This window comes from Mucor mucedo, assembly GCF_025094135.1.
Source record: "Mucor mucedo strain NRRL 3635 chromosome Unknown EV154scaffold_122, whole genome shotgun sequence".
In the NCBI taxonomy this organism is placed as follows: Eukaryota; Fungi; Mucoromycota; class Mucoromycetes; order Mucorales; family Mucoraceae; genus Mucor; species Mucor mucedo.
The window spans coordinates 88,881-107,711 of record NW_026252406.1 but is presented as its reverse complement, the minus strand read 5'-3'; the positions used below and the strand labels follow the sequence as shown (position 1 = coordinate 107,711).

The 18,831-nt window shown below is 35.6% G+C and overlaps 5 protein-coding genes and 1 non-coding gene across 6 annotated transcripts; 4 read left to right on the top strand and 2 right to left on the bottom strand.

The window, feature by feature from the left end:
- Window positions 1–1,747: 1,747 nt before the first annotated feature.
- Window positions 1,748–5,546, top strand: EV154DRAFT_450487 (DNA polymerase family B-domain-containing protein). Its single transcript, XM_051597209.1, has 10 exons — window positions 1,748–1,918; window positions 1,969–2,037; window positions 2,125–2,204; window positions 2,261–2,371; window positions 2,435–2,775; window positions 2,829–2,989; window positions 3,054–3,296; window positions 3,353–4,569; window positions 4,625–5,072; window positions 5,133–5,546. The coding sequence occupies exons 1-10, from the start codon at window positions 1,753–1,755 to the stop codon at window positions 5,498–5,500; spliced, it is 3,204 nt and encodes a 1,067-aa protein (XP_051453187.1). The 5' UTR covers window positions 1,748–1,752; the 3' UTR covers window positions 5,501–5,546.
- Window positions 5,547–7,284: 1,738 nt separating this feature from the next.
- EV154DRAFT_606159 (uncharacterized protein) lies at window positions 7,285–9,467 on the top strand. Its single transcript, XM_051607519.1, has 2 exons — window positions 7,285–7,579; window positions 7,640–9,467. Exons 1-2 carry the CDS (start codon window positions 7,294–7,296, stop codon window positions 9,352–9,354), a joined length of 2,001 nt encoding a protein of 666 aa, XP_051453186.1. The 5' UTR covers window positions 7,285–7,293; the 3' UTR covers window positions 9,355–9,467.
- A 69-nt stretch (window positions 9,468–9,536) lies between these two features.
- On the bottom strand, window positions 9,537–10,996 carry EV154DRAFT_606158 (ArgJ family protein). Its single transcript, XM_051607518.1, has 2 exons — window positions 10,024–10,996; window positions 9,537–9,961 (listed from the first exon to the last, which is right to left on the bottom strand). The coding sequence occupies exons 1-2, from the start codon at window positions 10,960–10,962 to the stop codon at window positions 9,593–9,595; spliced, it is 1,308 nt and encodes a 435-aa protein (XP_051453185.1). The 5' UTR covers window positions 10,963–10,996; the 3' UTR covers window positions 9,537–9,592.
- Window positions 10,997–12,671: 1,675 nt separating this feature from the next.
- On the top strand, window positions 12,672–14,899 carry EV154DRAFT_523453 (uncharacterized protein). The gene is made up of 5 exons (XM_051603105.1): window positions 12,672–12,967; window positions 13,037–13,604; window positions 13,665–13,689; window positions 13,738–13,907; window positions 13,966–14,899. The coding sequence occupies exons 1-5, from the start codon at window positions 12,775–12,777 to the stop codon at window positions 14,840–14,842; spliced, it is 1,833 nt and encodes a 610-aa protein (XP_051453184.1). The 5' UTR covers window positions 12,672–12,774; the 3' UTR covers window positions 14,843–14,899.
- Window positions 14,900–15,501, top strand: EV154DRAFT_523451 (uncharacterized protein). The gene has a single exon (XM_051603104.1). It carries the CDS (start codon window positions 14,972–14,974, stop codon window positions 15,341–15,343), a length of 372 nt encoding a protein of 123 aa, XP_051453183.1. The 5' UTR covers window positions 14,900–14,971; the 3' UTR covers window positions 15,344–15,501.
- Window positions 15,502–18,052: 2,551 nt separating this feature from the next.
- EV154DRAFT_t109 lies at window positions 18,053–18,125 on the bottom strand. The gene has a single exon. It is a non-coding gene; the product is annotated as a tRNA-Arg (tRNA).
- Between the last annotated feature and the right edge of the window lie 706 nt (window positions 18,126–18,831).

The window sequence follows — 18,831 nt, the reverse complement described above, 5'->3', positions numbered from 1 at the left end:
GTTATCCTTTGAATAATATGTAAAATTCTCAACCAATCCGGGTGTATATCATGATATTCTCTTCTTTGTATGTCGAACAACTGAGCGTTAAAAGTTTGCTCTTGCATCGGATATGAATTTTTCATGTAATAGATAAAATAATGATATGAAGATTTACTCGATTTTCAAAGGCCGTGTTCCTGTTGACGATATCATAGATATGGTAATAAAGTTGATTATCACATCATCTTACGGACCGATAGTAATATAATAGTTTATCATAAATGACGCATTACCTCGTTTGTTCACATTATACTGTTGAAGTCTGTTCACAGGGCACGACCCTGTAACGAGTAAAAATTTATTTTGCGAAAAGTAATACAATTGGACAAGCATGGACTACAGAATATTAATAGATCCCGAGCATTATGATCACTCTTGTCATTTCATGTTTTTATAATCTTTAATCCCTGTGGCCGATTTTTTATTCACATAGTATTGAAGGGCTAAGTTAAATAATTTGGTTATTACATCATGGTCCAATAATGCGATGAAAAGTCCTAATTTTTTGCCCACTTTGTATATAATCTTAACGTTCAACCATTTACTTCTGTTCCCAGTTTTTAAGAATTCCTTCTATCCCAAGGACACACAAATCACCAAGGCTTTATTTATTCGCCTGATCCGATCATTTGGGCGAATTTTTTAGTAAGTGTCTACCCATTTACTCAAAAAAAACATCAAATTGGGTAAATTTACTCATTTACTCGTATGGGCGGATTTACAATAAGTGCTTGCCCATTTACTCAAAAAAAAAAAAAAAAAAAAAAAAAAAAAAAAAAAAAAAAAAAAAGGATTAAATGCATTAAGGTGGTGCTTATTTTAAAAGTAGCTCTCTCTTTCGGCCTTCAACCAAATGAAAAACTTTCATTTATACATATTTAATCATTAAATACGTTTATTCGTTAAACAAAATTGGTTTGCAGTTTTAAAAGTTGATTATTTATTTCATTAAAAAGAATGAAAGTAAGATTTATCTATATCTTGATACTTGAAGACAGATTGCTATGTAGAAAGACAACTACTTAAATGAGCTAAAAAGTAAAGAGTATATGGCATAACATGCAGGCATTGATTATTTTGTTTATGAAGCAACAAAGAATCTAAAAACGAGGGGGGATAACCAGAGTTTTCTAAATAAAATATTAGGTTAGTTTTGATGAGAAGACTCAGAATTGATACCTACCCAGTAACAATTTCTATAGTCGCCACAACAGGCAAGAACAGGAAACGTAAGTCTGAAGAGATGATTAGAGAAAAGAAGAGCCATAAACGAAAAACACTTAGTTATAACACCAGTGTAGTAAAATGCATGTACGGCATGTATACACCTGTCTGTGCTGATTTAAAAGAGATTTAAGTAAAGAGAGGGACGTCAGAGATGAAACGATGAATTTTCCAGAGTATAATTGCGAAAGAAGTAAGCTCAGACGTTTAGTTGGTTACATGGTTCCTAGAAACAAGAGCGAATAAAGTTTAGTTTTTAACAAAAACTGATTTATTAATGTAAAAAAATAAAAAGGAAAAAAGGAAACTGACTCTTTTCTCCACACTGTTTTGGGCTTTGTCCAAAAGGTAAGCATTTTATGATTTTACATCAAATAATTCCGACGTGTAACGCGTGTCACATAAATTGATTTCAACCAGGTATAAAAACCGCGTTGTCGCGTATCAAACTTTTTTCGACAATTTTTCTTTTTTTTTTTTTAACAAATGAGTGGTACACAGACAAATAATGAAATAACACTATCTTCACAACCCTTCGAACCTGGATCAAACATGAAGAGAAGGAAGACGGGGCACGGTAAAAACCAAGTGGCCACTAGTTTCGAAGAAGAATTAAAGACTTTGAATGCTGACATGGACATCGACATACAAAGTGAGTTTATACAAGATCCTACAACAGATATATGCTAACCTTATACCAAGTTGAAAATACACAAGCAATTTGGAGTCGGCAAGCACCCCCCAAACTTGATCCCTCTAAAGACAATGTTGGTAAGTCATACACTCCCTTATTCTCTCCTTCTTTTTTTTTCTATCTAGCAGCTGCCAAACCAACATGGGGCTAACTAAATACTATAGTTTTCCAACAAATTGAAATTGACGAATACATGGATTATAATATCAATCAACCTGTTGTCAGGTTCTATGGTATTACTACTGTAAGTTAAATAACTGATAAATGTATCAAAATCGGTTAACCAACGTATAACATCAGGGCGGAAACAGTGTTGTCTGTCACGTCAAAGACTTTCTGCCATATTTTTATTTTCCTGCGCCTGTAGGCTTTCAACTTACCCATCTTGAACCATTTAAGAAAGCTTTGGAGGCAAGTGCTTATACCATGGAATTATTAACCCTTAGTGTATTAACGAATGAAAAAAAAAAATAGTCCTCGTTGGGCCAATTGAACATCATTAATAAGGTAGAAATGGTTATGAAACAAAGTATCTATGGATATCATGGTGACCAGAAATCACCTTACATTCGTATTACGTTGCAAAATCCCAGAGATATGTCAAAGTGCAGAATGAAAGTTGAAACTGGTGTGCGTGTACCAGGGTTGAATAATATCTGTCAGTCCGACACGACATTTGAAAGCAACCTTGCCTATATCCTTCGTTTTATGATTGATTGCAAAGTACCAGGTTCAAACTGGATTGAGCTACCTGCCAAAACTTGGTCCTTTGTAAACAACGGATCTTCTTTAGCTCAAATTGAAGTGGAAACAAGGTATAGATAAGTATATTTTATGGAAGATCACTAAAACTAACTCCAATGTGTAGATTTGACAAGTTTATTAGTCATCTTCCAGAAGGTGTGTGGTCTGATATGGCTCCTTTGAGAATCTTGAGTTTCGATATCGAATGTGCTGGTCGAAAAGGTATTTTCCCTGAACCCAATGTTGATCCCGTCATTCAAATTGCCTCTGTGGTTAAAGTACAAGGTAAGAGAGAATATGATGAATGTAGAAGTCGTAACAAATATACTTACGCAGCATATCGAACTAGGTCAAAAGAAACCATTTGTCAGAAACGTATTTACGCTTGATACTTGTGCTCATATCGTTGGCTCCCAAGTCTTATCCTTCACCAATGAATCAGATCTCTTGCAAAAGTGGAGTGATTTCGTCAGAGAAATCGATCCCGATGTAATTATTGGTTACAATACTACCAACTTCGATTTTCCTTACTTACTTGACCGTGCAAAACATTTGGGAGTCGCAAAATTTCCGTTTCTTGGAAGAATCAAAGGTAATGCGTGCTTTGTATGAGTGATAGGAATTTAATTATTAATCATCTATCTGTAGGTATAAGAACAGAGGCTAAAGATACGAAATTCACCTCTAAAGCATTTGGTACTCGTGAAAACAAGTCTGTGAATTTGGAGGGTCGCCTTCAACTGGATCTCCTTACTGCTATTCAACGTGATTACAAACTTCGATCATATACCCTTAACTCAGTTTCAGCAGAATTCTTGGGCGAGCAAAAGGAAGATGTACATCATTCAATTATTACAGAATTGCAAAATGGAAATGAAGAAACACGTAGACGTCTTGCCGTATATTGTCTTAAAGATGCATTTTTACCCCTGCGCTTAATGGATAAACTTATGCTACTGTTTAATTATACAGAAATGGCGAGAGTAACTGGTGTTCCCTTTAATTATATTTTGGTACGTGGCCAACAGATCAAGGTCGTTTCTCAATTATATCGTCGAGCTCTTGAACAAGATTTGGTTATTCCTGTTATCAAATCTGAAGTAAATGAAGAACCTTATGAAGGTGCTACCGTTATTGAACCTGAAAGAGGTTACTATGATGTGCCTATTTCAACACTTGATTTCACTTCACTTTACCCTTCTATTATGCAAGCCCATAATTTATGTTACACGACACTCCTAAAACCCGAGATTATCCAGAAATTAAATTTGGTCAAGGACGTAGACTACGAAATTACACCCAACAACGACATGTTTGTAAAATCTACTCGCCGTAAGGGTTTATTGCCTGAAATTTTAGGTGATCTCCTGGCTGCTCGTAAAAGAGCAAAGAATGATTTAAAAAAGGAAACAGATCCTTTCAAACGAGCTGTTTTGGATGGTCGTCAGTTGGCTCTAAAAATCAGTGCAAACTCTGTGTATGGTTTTACAGGTGCTACTGTTGGTAAATTGCCGTGCTTACAAATTTCTTCCAGCGTTACAGCGTATGGTCGTGGTATGATTTTCACGACAAAGGAAACAATCGAGGACCATTTTACTATCAAGAATGGCTATAAACATGACGCCAAGGTTATTTATGGTGATACTGATTCTGTTATGGTTAAGTTTGGCGTTGATAATTTAAAAGAAGCAATGGCCCTTGGTCAAGAAGGTGCCAAATTGGTTACTGAAAAGTTTATTCGCCCTATCAATCTTGATTTCGAAAAAGTATACTTCCCATATTTATTGATTAACAAGAAGAGATACGCCGGTCTTTATTGGACTCGAGAAGACAAATATGATAAGCTAGATACAAAGGGTATTGAGGTAACTGGACACTTATAACTAGCAAATAAGTAGATAAAAGTACTAAATTGAGTAGACTGTGCGACGTGACAATTGCCGTCTTGTTCAAAATGTCATCTCTAAATGCTTAGACAAGCTCTTAGTTGAGCGTGATGTTGCTGGTGCTCAAGTATTTGTCAAGCAAACCATTTCTGATTTGCTCCAAAATAAAGTCGATCTCTCGCAACTCGTTATTACTAAGGCTTTGAGTAAGTCCGATTACGCTAATAAGCAGGCACACGTAGAACTAGCCGAAAGAATGAAAAAGCGTGATGCAGGTTCTGCTCCAGCACTTGGTGATCGTGTGGCATATGTTATTATTAAGGCAGGTAACAATACCCCAGCATATGATAGATCTGAAGATCCCTTGTATGTTTTGGACAATAATATCCCAATCGATACGAAATACTACCTCGAGAACCAGTTATCGAAACCTCTTTTACGTATCTTTGAGCCAATTCTAGGTGAAGGAGCAGAAGGGTTATGTAAGTGTGTAGTTTTTTATTGATGGGGATCCAAATGACTGATAAAGCTTCTATAAATAGTAAGTGGTGCTCATACACGAACAGTAAATATTGCAACTCCTACCATTGGTGGTCTTATGAAATTTGCTGTAAAAACAGCTACGTGTCTTGGTTGCAAAGCACCTTTGCCTAGAGGTGACGAATCTGCTGCTTGTAAGCAATGCTCTGATCGCTTACCCGAACTTTATCAACACCAAGTCGAAAATGTAAACAATCTTCAAATCAAGTTCAGTAGGCTTTGGACTCAATGTCAACGTTGTCAAGAGTCTTTACATCAAGATGTTATCTGCTCAAATAACGATTGCACCATTTTTTACATGCGTAAAAAAGCTCAGAAGGATTTGGATGACGCCTCCGGACGCTTGGATAGGTTCGATTACGAATGGTAATCTGTCCACATTGTATAATTTCATTTTTAAAATACTCGTTCATCCAGTTTTTTTTTTTTTTCTTTTTTCTTGTATCAACACCACCTATCTATATATTATATTGCATATGATCTTTGCGTCATGTAAATCTACTTTTTAATAAAAACCTGATCATTTTCGCTGACTCTTGCTATAAGTTTATATCGTGGTGACATTTAACTCATACAGAAAAACGTGTCCTATAAAGAACGATGTAGTGCTTGATGACATTTCTGGAAGCACATACGATTAAATCAAGAAGATTCTTATGATCGTTTTCTGTTATTTGAAAATGATAAACAGGCTGACCCATTAAGAGCATATATTAAGGTTTTACGGTCGCATTGTTTTATTTTTCTTTCAAAAGTATAGCTATTTTAGTAATACGCGCCATTCGTTAACGTTAGCTTAACATAGGCAAGTGAGGCGAAGATTAGCACGTATTCTTTATGATCCAAGGACATATATATAGTTAGATATTACCTATTTACTTAACTATTAAATAAAAGTGAGGACTATGCCACAAGAACAGCCTAGTTTCCTGACTCATTAACATTCCTTTTAATTTTTAAAGAATAACCATTAGTAAGTGATTATCCTTATTTCAATAAAAGCATAATATTTTATGTATCATCATACACGCTCTATAATTTTTTTTTAAAAAAAAATAGAATAAACTGAAATCCAAATGAGTTTTAGCCTTCTATCGATACATCGAATTTAAGGTTGAGTCAAAAATTAAGAAGATACTGCTCTTTGCTTCACCTGCTCAATGTGTATACAATTCTGCTGATTTTAACCAATTAATTACAGCTTTTTTAAAATCTGAGCCAGCACTTTGAATCAGGTCAAGATGATACCGACAAAGTTCTCATCTTCTAGGATTATTGATTGTTGTGACTTTGATTTGGTCCGATTATTGTGAGTCTCGATTGGCTTGTTCTTTGCATGACAAGCGCGTTTTGACGCGATATTTCCCGGAGTCTCAAGAAGTACTAAAAAGTGTTGATGGGACTGGCTGTGGAAGGATCTCAGAAAAGCGTTCATATGCTATTGCCTAAACAAAAGTCGCTAATATTTTTTGCCTTGTTGTACTTTCTTCGTCTCGAAGAGTTTCGTTAGCAACTGTTTTTTATTCTTATTTCAGGTGTGATGCAGTCAGTTGATTGAGGACCTAGAATCTTCATTAAATAAACAAAGTCAATTAAAACCTCAGGCTCATGATTAAGGTATTATTTGACTGAAAATCGGCCACTAGAATGCCTTTTTTTTTTTGGCAGCATTTATGGCATCAACGCGCTTGGGTTAAAAAAGAGTGGTTAAATAAAATTGGAAAAGGTTGACGTTCACGTTGGAAATAGAAATGATTCGACCTTTATTCCCGAAACACGCCTAATGTCATTGCTTTCATTAAGTCAGTCTGTAAAAGTACTTAAAGAGGTATGAATACAAATGTCAAAAAATCGTAAAGCAGCCTTTCATGAACTCATTGAAAAATACGGAACTTAAATTTGCGTCACTTTTTTTTTTTTTTTTTTTTTTTTTGATAAATATCACTTTTTTTTTTTTCTTTATACTCTTCATTCTTTCTTCAATCAAAACTTTGAAGTTTTCAACCCCAAAAGTTGTTCTCCAGAGGTTATGGAATTCGCAATTGGTCTTTGTAAATTCAATTAATTTCTTTGGTGTCAACACTTATTCCAAATTACGCCTCTTTTTTTTTTTAACACAACTTTTCCAGTGAAATTTAACAAAAAAAAAAAAAGAAATCAACCATGTCAAAGTTAAAATTAAAATATCCAGAAACCCAGCATTACTCAACAACAGATGACGATCTCGATACAGACGACCAAAGTGATATTATACGTTGCGTCTGTCACAACACTACAGACGATGGGTTTACAATTCAGTGCGAGAGCTGTGACACCTGGCAACATGCGAAATGTGTTAATATAAAGAAGAAAGCGATACCAGAGCATTATATTTGTGAGCGCTGTAAGAAAAAGAAGAAAAAGAAACCGATCCGCCGCAGAAGTTCTTCAGAGACCGAAGATATACGAGGTAACTTTTTTTTAAATGAAAGTATTAAACAAAACTTGAGGATTTACGAGCTAGGTTTAGATAGGAAAAAGAAGCTAGTTAAACGTGTGGATAGTGGAAGTGACGAGGATAAAAGAAAAGCATCCTTTATACCAATATCCAAAAGTGTGATGAAAGAAAAGCTAGTGGAGGACTTGTTTTTAGAAGTGCATCGACAATGGATTGAACTAAACTGGCCTAAAGCTGCTAGTGGGAGTAAAAGGCATGCTAGCTCGTCAATCAGTCCAAACAAATGTCTTGATTCCATCATCGTAATGGAATCCAACTTACTACTACCTGCTATTCCTAAGGCCTCAGTAAAGCCCATCAGAAAATCGTTACGTGGTTCATTTTCATTTCACAGTCAAAACGATCCATCTATTCCAAAAGGTATATTTGCAGACATTCACATACCCAAAAGCAGATATTTGATGGAAGTCACTGGTGAGGCACTACGTAAATCAGAATACAAGGCTGATACCAGAAATAAATTCAATCTACTTGGTGCCCCACTTCCTCGTGTCTTTTTCTATCCTTCGCTGGATATCTGTATCGACTCGAGGTACACCGGAAACGAAACAAGGTTTATTCGTAGATCGTGTTGTCCAAACTCAGAACTCAAGAGTATCATCTTACCGAATGATAACGAAGATCATACAATACATATGGGGATATATACAAAAGATGAAGTGGATAAAGGGGAAGAGATTACGATTGGTTGGAACTGGCATCGAGGTCAACTTATGTGGAAAAAGAACAAAGAGTTTAAGGACGGACATGTTGCAGATATTATGAATGATTCCGAAAAAGAATTGATAAGGGAAACATTGGATCTCATAGACTCAGAATTCGGTAAATGTGCCTGTGAAGATGAAGAGGATTGCCTGCTTGAATATCTAAAGGAAGAACTCGAGAGGAAAAACACTGTAAAGAAAACGAAGCAAAAAATTCCCAAACCACGTAAATCAGCTTCTGCGTACACCAATATATTCACCTCAGATGAAGAGGACGAAATTAAGCCTGCGATATCTGAAAAAAAGCGTGTCCAATTTGTTGATAAATCTGCAAAAGCTAGTATACCTACATCACCAGCTATTTCCGTCGACATTGATGTTACCACAATGAGCCCAACTCCCAACCCCAGCGAAAATGAGTTGGATCTAACTTCAGGATCAAAACGAACTCGGCCAACATCGGCTACAATAAAGTTACCTTGCAAAAAGAGATGGTTATTCAAATATATTTCTCAGCAGCAAAGTTTGGAAGCATCACCACCTAAATTAAAAACACCAATAATATACGAAAGGGCTGATGCAAGTGATGGAGCAAGTTCAGAATCAACCCTACCGCTCGATAATACCCATCAAATTAATAAAGAACATGAAGCAATCAATAGTCCAGCAGCACCAGAACCAATTGCGAATGTTACAAATACTCAGACTAGCGATAGCGAAAACCCCCCGAGTAAGGACGATATGGCTAAATCTATCGAACATGTATACCAGGAAATGTCGTCTGTTTCTCAGCCATCAGTTGATATCGATAACATCGGGTCTGAACAATCTTTACCTACGGTGAAGAATGAAGCTGTCAGTCATAAACCTACCGTGGTTGATGAAGTTCCAGTCGCTGAAACATTAACTGGTCCTGAACAAAAATGCAAGGAAAATGCTGCGCCTAAAGTAAAGCTTTCAATTCAAGAGTATTTGAAAAGGCAACGAGGAAACTTACCTACACCAGATGAAAACAATAACTAATGTGTGAGTGTGTCGGAGGGTTGTATATAAGAAAAAAAATAAAGTATCCTTTTTTTAGCTATTCTAATCGTTGAGTTAAAACTATTATCTTTGTTGTATATCACTAATTGGTGTAAACTTAAGAAATCAAACTTATCAAACTACTGATTAAAGCATAATTTTTTATCAAAAGTCAAAAGGAGAAAAAGAAAATCAAGTCTTTAATCACTTATTTACACACGATGCCTGGATTTATTATTTAAGAACGATAATCACCATTGATAGTAACATATTCATGGGTCAAATCACAAGTCCAGAATTTAGTTTCACTTTCACCTAATCCAAGGTCAACTTCAATAATTAAGTCTTCCATTTCTAAAATTTCGGAAGCTCTGTCTTCATCCACCTTTTCAGGCTCGCCCTTCACCATAAGATTTAATCTGTTACTGCCATCGGTAGGAACAAATGTGACACTGACTTTGGTGGGGTCAATATCGATACCACTATGGCCAAGACTAGCGCAGATTCTACCCCAGTTTGCATCTTTACCGTATAAAGCGGTCTTTACCAACATGGAGGTAGAGATATGAGATGCGGCTTTTTTGGCACTTTCAAATGTCTCACCACCCTGAACAGGAAATAAAAAAATTAACATCCTGGGATCACTATTTTTGTGTATATACCTCATACCTTGATATGGAGTGTAACAAATTTGGTGGCACCTTCACCATCTCTAACCACTAATTGAGCAAGTTCAACAGCAAAGGCGGTCAAACGATCTCTAAATTCTTCATAATCACTACCTTCTGTCTCAATTCTAACATCGCTTCCTCCGTTGGCTAAAACAGAAATTGTGTCATTGGTGCTCATATCACCATCAATACTGATTGAGTTGAAACTACGATCGACAGCATAGGTCAAAGCCTTTTGAAGTAATTCAGGCTTAACGTAGGCGTCTGTAACCATGAAACCTAACAGAGTAGCCATGTTGGGATGGATCATACCTGCACCCTTTGCAATACCTGCCATTCTGAACTTGCTACCTTGCAATCCAAATTCTCCTGAACGCAATTTAGGGAAAGTATCTGTGGTCATATAAGCTTCGGCAGCATTCATCCAGCCACCATCATGTTCAGCAGACAAACACTTGTATGCTTCACGAATACCGGACTCGATCTTATCCATTGGCAAGTTTTGACCAATAACACCGGTTGACATCGTTAAAGAACTGAGGGGATGTTGAACTAACTCATCCATGACAGAACGCATTTTTTTAGCATCTGTCAGGCCTTGAGCGCCAGTAACAGCATTGGCGCAACCGGAGTTGGTGACAACCGCGTACAAAGCTTCCTTGTTTTGAGCTAAGGTTTCTTTACTGACAATGACAGGTGCAGCTTGAAACTTGTTAGTGGTAAAGACGGCGGCGCCAGAGCATGGTAACTCGGACACGACAAGTGCAATATCTTTGTTCTTGTTCTTTTTGATAAGTGCAGCGACACCACTAGCACGGAATCCTTTAGGATAGATACCAGAATGGGAAATCAATGCTTGCTTACCAGCAGAAAGATGTTCATAGGTGGAGTACAAACGACGTCCTTGAATACGGATCGTATTGTTTAAACGGAACATGTTAAATACAAATAAGAGAAAAGAAAAGAAAGATTGTAAAGAAAAAAACGATAAAGACAGGATCTGTCCAGGATATTTATCCCGCACTTAAAAGTCCGTATTTGAACAACCCTATACATAACCATGAGTCATCGGTTAAACAAACACAAGCCATAAGAAATTTTAATTGGATTAAAATTCCGGTATTTCTGACGAAGTAGTCTCAAGCTAAAGGCTTTATTTTAAACGCTTTGCAAAGCATATCGCCTCACTCAAGCCTCTGAAACTCTGTATAATGTTCTAGGACGAAATATGCATGTAACTTGTGTTGTTAGCCTTGTAGGCCATGTTCTAGTCAAACATTGCCTCAGCTTAGCTATGAACTGGAGTCTCGGTAGGTACTAAACTATACTAATCTAAACTTTCCACTAATAATTTTATGTTATGCAGCAGCTGATTTTGATAATCCATTTAAAACAAAAGCTGTTTCATTACTAATAATCACGAAACGTCAAAATGAGTAAAATATACAATGGCGGTTCGTGTTTTGGCTAGAAATAAGACACTTCCCGGGTAAACATGTCTTACTGCTTTCAAGCCTTTTGCCTTCCCAAAATTAACATATTATCCAAGATTATGCTGTTATGATTTAAAGCTCCAAATTAGCGCTTATATATCTTTGGGGACTATGATATGTACTGGACAATGTCTGCTCTATAAAGCATCTCAGAAAAACATCTGTCTAAAAATTATGCAACATGCATAATTTAAAGAAAAAGAAATGCTCGAAGCAGTAAAGCTATCATCAAGACGGACATGTTTTACGTCCATTCATATAAAATTGTTGAGATGCGACTTTAAAGTATCATCTTTTCCGTACAAAATTCAAAAACCTTTACGCCTTTTTATGTATGCATTTTTTGAAAGCGAAAATATTCTAGAGTATACCTGTTTCATCTTTTTCCGTGGAAAATATAATACGCTCTACATTTGATTTATCGTATAGAAAAACTTAGATATATTGCATGAAATTTCGGTTAGGATTCAGCCTCTTTGTGATAAACCCAATAAACAAGAACTGTTCAAATAGATCATAATGAGGTGATACATAGTTTAATTAATTATTACGTGCTTTTTACGTGCGTCAGATGGCCATACATCGCCTTCGATAACCATACTTTATTGAAATAGCATATATTTCCAATATTTGTTTAGCATACGTGTAACGTTGTGGCACTCGATAATTGCTTGTCATTGAGACAAAGAAGCAAGAGTTAATCAATCTCAAATTTACGAAAGTTCATAACATATTGTATATTTCATATATGCAGCAGTCAAGTGCGGTTGATTTTGTCTATCGGTTGAGTCAAAGGTTTGACTACAATGAAGGTTACTGAAAAAAAAATGTTATAAAAAGAGGCTTGAGTTGGGATGTGCCTTTAGCTTCTCGCCTAGCCTGTAAATAAGTATTGCTTTGTGATTTATAGTTGCGCGTATTTATGTGATAGTGTTTCCATTCTTTAAATATATCAATAACACCTTTCTAGACCTTTGCAGACCCCCTCCATTTATTGATTATATATACATCTTACTCCATAATCCTATTATACTAAACAAACAGTCTTGATTGGTATTGTCTTTTTATACAATAATCTGACATAAAACTAAACAGGATAGATGAAATAAAGCGCTACAGAAACATTTTTTTAAAATAAAAAATACAACACTTGAGGTGTTGCCTGTAAACCATTTTTTAAAATTGAGACCAATTTAAAAAACCGCAAAACCTGCCCTTTGGCTCTCTTCCGCTATAGAAAAAAAAATTGTTTCAAAATGAACAATAATAAGGATTCCTGTCCCTCTTGTGAATCTAATTCCGTAGAAACGTCTAATGATTATGATACATGGCTTCAGTGTGACGCGTGTCCGTTATGGTACCACGCCAAATGTCTCGAAATCAAAAAAGTTGAAATTATTGAACGATTTCATTGTCCTCAATGTATTGGTAACCATGGCCCAAGCACCTGTAAATATTCTTGCTTTTAGAGCTTTTTTTTTAAAAAAAAAAAAATGTTGTTAATAATGTCTGCTTTAGTTAAACCAAAGCAAAGAAAATCAAATCGAAGCCATGATAGGTTGAACTATGCAGATTTAAATGAAGGTACAGCAGCTGGAGACGAAAGGATTTGGGGAAAGCTACTTCGTGTCAAAAAGTTTCGAAAGGATCATTTTAAAAGATATCAAGCAAAAGATGTAAACATGGAACTTTTGAGAAAAACCGGTATGAGAGAACCTTTTGTGGTACAAGAAAATGAGCCTGAATTAGATATGGAAATGCCGCCATCTGATGTTACTGTTCATACTATTGCTGAATTGGTTGGAAAAGACACCTTGATAGATGTGATTGATGTTGCATCGCAATCAGAAATTCATGGCTGGACTTTAAGTAGATGGGCTGACTATTTTCATACTACTGACAGAGATCGCATCAGAAATGTCATTAGTCTAGAAATTAGTGGTACAGACTTTGCAAAACAAATAACGAGACCCAAAATAGTACGTGATTTGGATTGGATCGATCAGGTGTGGCCAGCTACTGAAACCGAACATCCCAAAGTTCAACTATACTGCTTAATGGGAACAAAAGATTCGTACACTGACTTGTAAGTCTCTAAATCTATCAATAGTATCAATATTCTGATATCTTCCATTGCATTATTTAGTCATATTGATTTCGGGGGTAGTTCTGTGAGTGTAAAGATATTTCTTCTTTGGTGCATTGCTAACCATATGTAGGTATTCTACCATATATTGCGAGGTAGTAAAACGTTTTACTTTATAGAGCCTACCGACAAAAATTTAAAAAAGTATCAGAGATGGTCATCATCCTCAGAACAGTCAACTACTTTCCTAGGTGATCTAGTTAAGGACTGTTACTCCGTAGAGCTTCAAGCGGGAAATACCATGTAAGGGAATAAAAGTCAGGGTTAATTACAAAATAATTTAAACTTTTTGTTTATGCAGGATTATTCCAACAGGTTGGATCCATGCAGTATTTACACCAGAGGATGCAATTGTAATAGGTGGCAATTTTTTGCACTCACTCAATACGAAAACACAATTGAAAGTGTATGACATTGAAGAAGCAACAGATGTGCCCATGAAGTTTAGATTTCCTTACTACAAAAAAATTAATTGGTATGCTCTAGAAAAAAGTGGTATTCTACTTGACGAGAACAATCAATTATCCAAATTCGAATACGAAAGTATTGTTGAATTGGCTCGATTTTTACGCCAAGATCTTACCAAAGACAGTACAACTATCAGAGCGGATGGATCTATCAGTCATAGTAATAGAAAATTGCATCAGGTGCCTGAAACTATTCTCAATCCAATTGCCTTAACGGAACGTGTGGAGAAACTTGCTAAAAAGGCTCTGGAAGCGTTATCAGAAAAACCAAAAAATATTATTCGGCTTGTTCTTAATGTCACTAGGCCTAAAGAACTTCCACAAATACCGCACCCGGATGACTATGAATATGAAAATGAAGAGGATGAGGAGGATGAGGATATTGATGAAGATATTGATGAGGAGGATGAAGAGTATCAGGAAGATTCAAACGTGATAATTGAACACAATACATTGACATCCGTCTTTAATAATAACGATCATGTGATTAAATCCGAAAAGAAAATTCGTAAAAAGAAGAAGATAACTGCCGTAATGGATCAAAGACAGTATGATAGTAGTAGCGATGATGAAGATAGTATGGGTACTACTAAATCAAAGAAAATTTCATTGTTTACAAATCGCAAAAGGTCTTTATCCAACAACTCTAATTCGTCTCAACCTTCTACTGCTAAGCAAAGAATATTAGGCATGATCAATAAGAGATATTAATGAGCCAAGTATATAATAAAAGTTTAATTTCTACATTTCTGTGAAAGAATCAAAAATCTTTTTGAAGAATAAGCTTAATCATGTCTGCTGACATAGACTGGGTCGAACCTTCTTTTTGACCTGTGTAGAATGCTAAAGCAGCCTCTAGGTGTTTTTTCGCTAATTGTTTTGTACTTTCTTGGGATGCCTGATCAGGATAATTATTATCTTTGGGATCGGTTGATTTCGTTGCACTCATATCTGTTGTTGTTTTTACTATGGTTTGGCCATCCGGTTTCTCCTCAGAATTTAGTGTTGGAAAACTGTTATCTTGTATATTATCTACGGAGCCTGGTGGATCTATATCATTTTGGTCGTTACACTCGTATTGATCGTCACCGTAATCTTGATCGCCACCATAGTCCTGATCCCCACCATAATTTTGATCCCCTTCCTGGTCGCTATACTCTTGATTCTCGTATTTTTCCTGGTTGTCATCATTTTTATCTGCTAAATGGGTGACCTGAATACTGTTATTTATTACTCCGTCGTCCATTACTCTGTTGTTTGTAACCATATTATTATTATATATGTCATCTGTCGTTCCATCGTCTATTATTCGATTGCTCAATATTTCATCATCCACTAGTTCATCGTCGTCCACTAGTTCATCGTCGTCCATTATTTCATCGTCCACTAGTTCATCATCGTCCACTAGTTCATCGTCGTCCATTATTTCATCGTCCATTATTTCATTGTCCGATATGACATCATGAACCATAGAAATGTCTTTCGTGGTATCTTTAACCATATCTTTTCCTACTGGATTGTCAACCACCACCGTATTCTTATCTATTGTACCAGCATCCACTACGTTTACTTCCATCATGTCATACGAGTCTAAATCAATATCTTTAAAGGCTTCATTGTGCTTATTCGGTGAACAGTTTGTAACTCCATCTGGTGTACTATTTTCACAGGATAAAACCTCATCTGATATATTGCTCGTATAATCAGCAAAAGATTTGTTGATAAAACCTCTGTCGGTCTCTATGGAACTCTGTTCTTGCTCTGGTGTAGTAGAAGTACCCAAATTTTGATCGACACTTGATTCGACACCTTTTTCTGTTGTATCGAAAGAGTTAGTTTTGGTTGCTTTTCCAATGCGTGAAATGGCTTCAAAATTCGGCGATCGGGATATCGGTAATACCGGCGTTTGGCTTTTTACCGAGGGTTTGTTGGGGATATTTGATTGTATGGTGGTAGAGTTACTTGGTGTTGTAGTATTGATTTTAGACGTCATGTGGCGTTGTTTGAAGTTCGAAACCCAAGAGCTAGAAGCTTTGAATTCTTCAATCCCATCCACATCATACTCTTTTGCATAATGACGAGCTTGAGACCGAAGCATTTGGTCAGTGACTAAAGTGTTATTGTTATGCTCCTTTTCGAGCCATGACAGTAACGCATTTTCTACGAGCGGGTATCTTGAATTACGCTGACGAAATCTTTTCGCAATAATATTATCACTACCAATGATGAGCCAGCGATCTTTGGATTTTATAATCTAGTACACTAATTAGTTTCGCATTCATTACAAGAATCGTGAAAGCGGTATTTACTTTTGCAACAGTAGTTCGTTTGCAGCCATATTTTAAAGCTAAAGCCTCTTGCGTGATTTTTGGGTTCTCAATATGATCTTCACAGATTGAACGCTTCGTTTCTGCTGATAATCTTGTTCGATAATTAGATTTATTCACTTTTGCCTCTTTGACGTTTGCAGTGGCACGATTGACACGAAACACATGAATGTTGTTTAAGTTTTCTACCTTGATTTCTGTCTTCATTTAATGGAACAATAAAAGGTGGTATATGTGTTTAATCTAGAACTGTAGAAGGGGTATAAAGAGTATGACAAAACGAGCGAACAAAAAAATTAATGTGGTTTATAAGTTTCGAAGGTAAAAGGAAAATAAGGAAAATGCCCTTTTCGGTGTTGACTTTAAATTTAAAGAGGATTTGTTTTCCAATTTGATATGCAAATAAACATAAGAGAATTGTCCTCCCTCAATTAAACACTTTTTAAAAAATTGGTCAGTTTTTCGAAGATAAGTCATGGTCAAATTATTTGAATGTATTTCCCAGATATTTTAGCTCATCACGAAGCTGTTTTACGAAGATAGTGATAAAAATATTCATATCCCTGAGGTGATTGCTCCCGTAACAGTAAAAAGATTTATACCCTACCCTTACAAAAAAAATCTATCAAATCGAAAAAATTGGGTCTATTGTGAAGGGAAAAGACATAGATGATAAGCCTAGTGGTGTTGAGTTATTCACCAGTCACCATGCACATAAATAAAGCCGGTGAAGACGTATTGGCTATTAGATGTTTCATTCAGCGTTCAGCTAATCAGTTTTATAATTATCAATGATATTCCTACATTAACGTAATCATAATAGAGTAAATATTTTTAAATCATTTTTACCGACTCAGCACATTTAGTAATCAAACAACTAAGATATATAGCAAAATCTTTTTATATATATATAAAGTTTAGTAGTATACATGATGTAGCAGGACTATGTAAATAAGAGAGAAATGATGTTAGGTACCATCCTTATAAATTGGCAGAGTAAAATATAGAAATGTAGATAATCTACAAGATGGGATATTTAAAAGTAACGTAAGTGAGGACCAGTCAAGTGTATTATTTATCGCTGTTTCTCAGTATCGATCGGATTTTTCTTGTAGATCCATTAAATTACGTGGTTTGTAAAATCTCAACAATATATTTTATCAAACATTGCCAAATAAAATAAAAGGTACAATTGTTCATTACTTTTAAGTATTTCCAAGAACGTGCAAACGATCTAATACCACTTCTTTTTATAGGGATAATTCCGTCTAAACACTTAAAATCGCAAATCTGAAACAAACCGGTATTGATCAAGGATATTCAAAAAAACAGGCTTCGTGTTGCTAATGCCACTAAAATGGTAGCAAGAATGTTTCCGGTTTCACTGATCTGTTGTTTCTTGCTCATTCAAAGGTAACCACTTCTATGAATTACCATATTTTTTACCTTAAGGACTTATATGTTGTGATAAATTAGTTTTATATGTGTATAAGACAATTATTACTTGAATCACACTTAAATTATCATTACATAACAATAGTTCCCCGACAGCTACGAGCACCACAACTGACACAAATTATAAAAAATATATATATGAGGCTACCAGGGGTCGAACCTGGAATCTCCTGATTCGTAGTCAGACGCCTTATCCATTGGGCCATAGCCCCTCATATATTTTGTTTGTTTGTAATATGTTATATACTTTACATTAAATAAAAAATGTATTACGTAATCCAAATCACGTGCTGCAAATTTGATTCGTGGAATCCGGAACTGATCAATACAGTTTTCACACTTTCAATTCAGAAAATGTTAATTTTTTTTCAGACGAATCAAAATTTACTTTCAGACATTGACTTACCTTTTTTGGACAAATAAATAAAAAATCAGACAAATGGAAATTTAAAATCTTTAAACCTTCTCCTCACTTGAGTGAGACGAGGTAACCACATTGGAGGTGGCGTTTAGTCTTTTAAAGACAGTTGGTCGGCCTTGGCCATCCCAAATGGATTGAGATATTGCAAGCATATTTTTCGCAGCCATCACATCACGATCCCAAAAAATATTGCTGAGAAATTCGAGAGATAAAGCAACGAATTAAGAATAAAAATAAAGAAATTTGACGAAGTAAAATTATCAAACTGCAAAAATAAACTAAAGTCTTTATTATACAATAAATTGGGTTCTTTATATACATATTCAGGACTGGCTGAATATCAATCATTAAAGTGAAACCTGTCAAATATACAATAGGCGTATTGTCAATTAAAGATCGAGCATCTCATGGTACCTTCGAGAATCTTGTTATTGACGAGCGATCATATCATTGGATTGTATTATCTGGAATAAATGTATGACTATTGTTTTCTATAT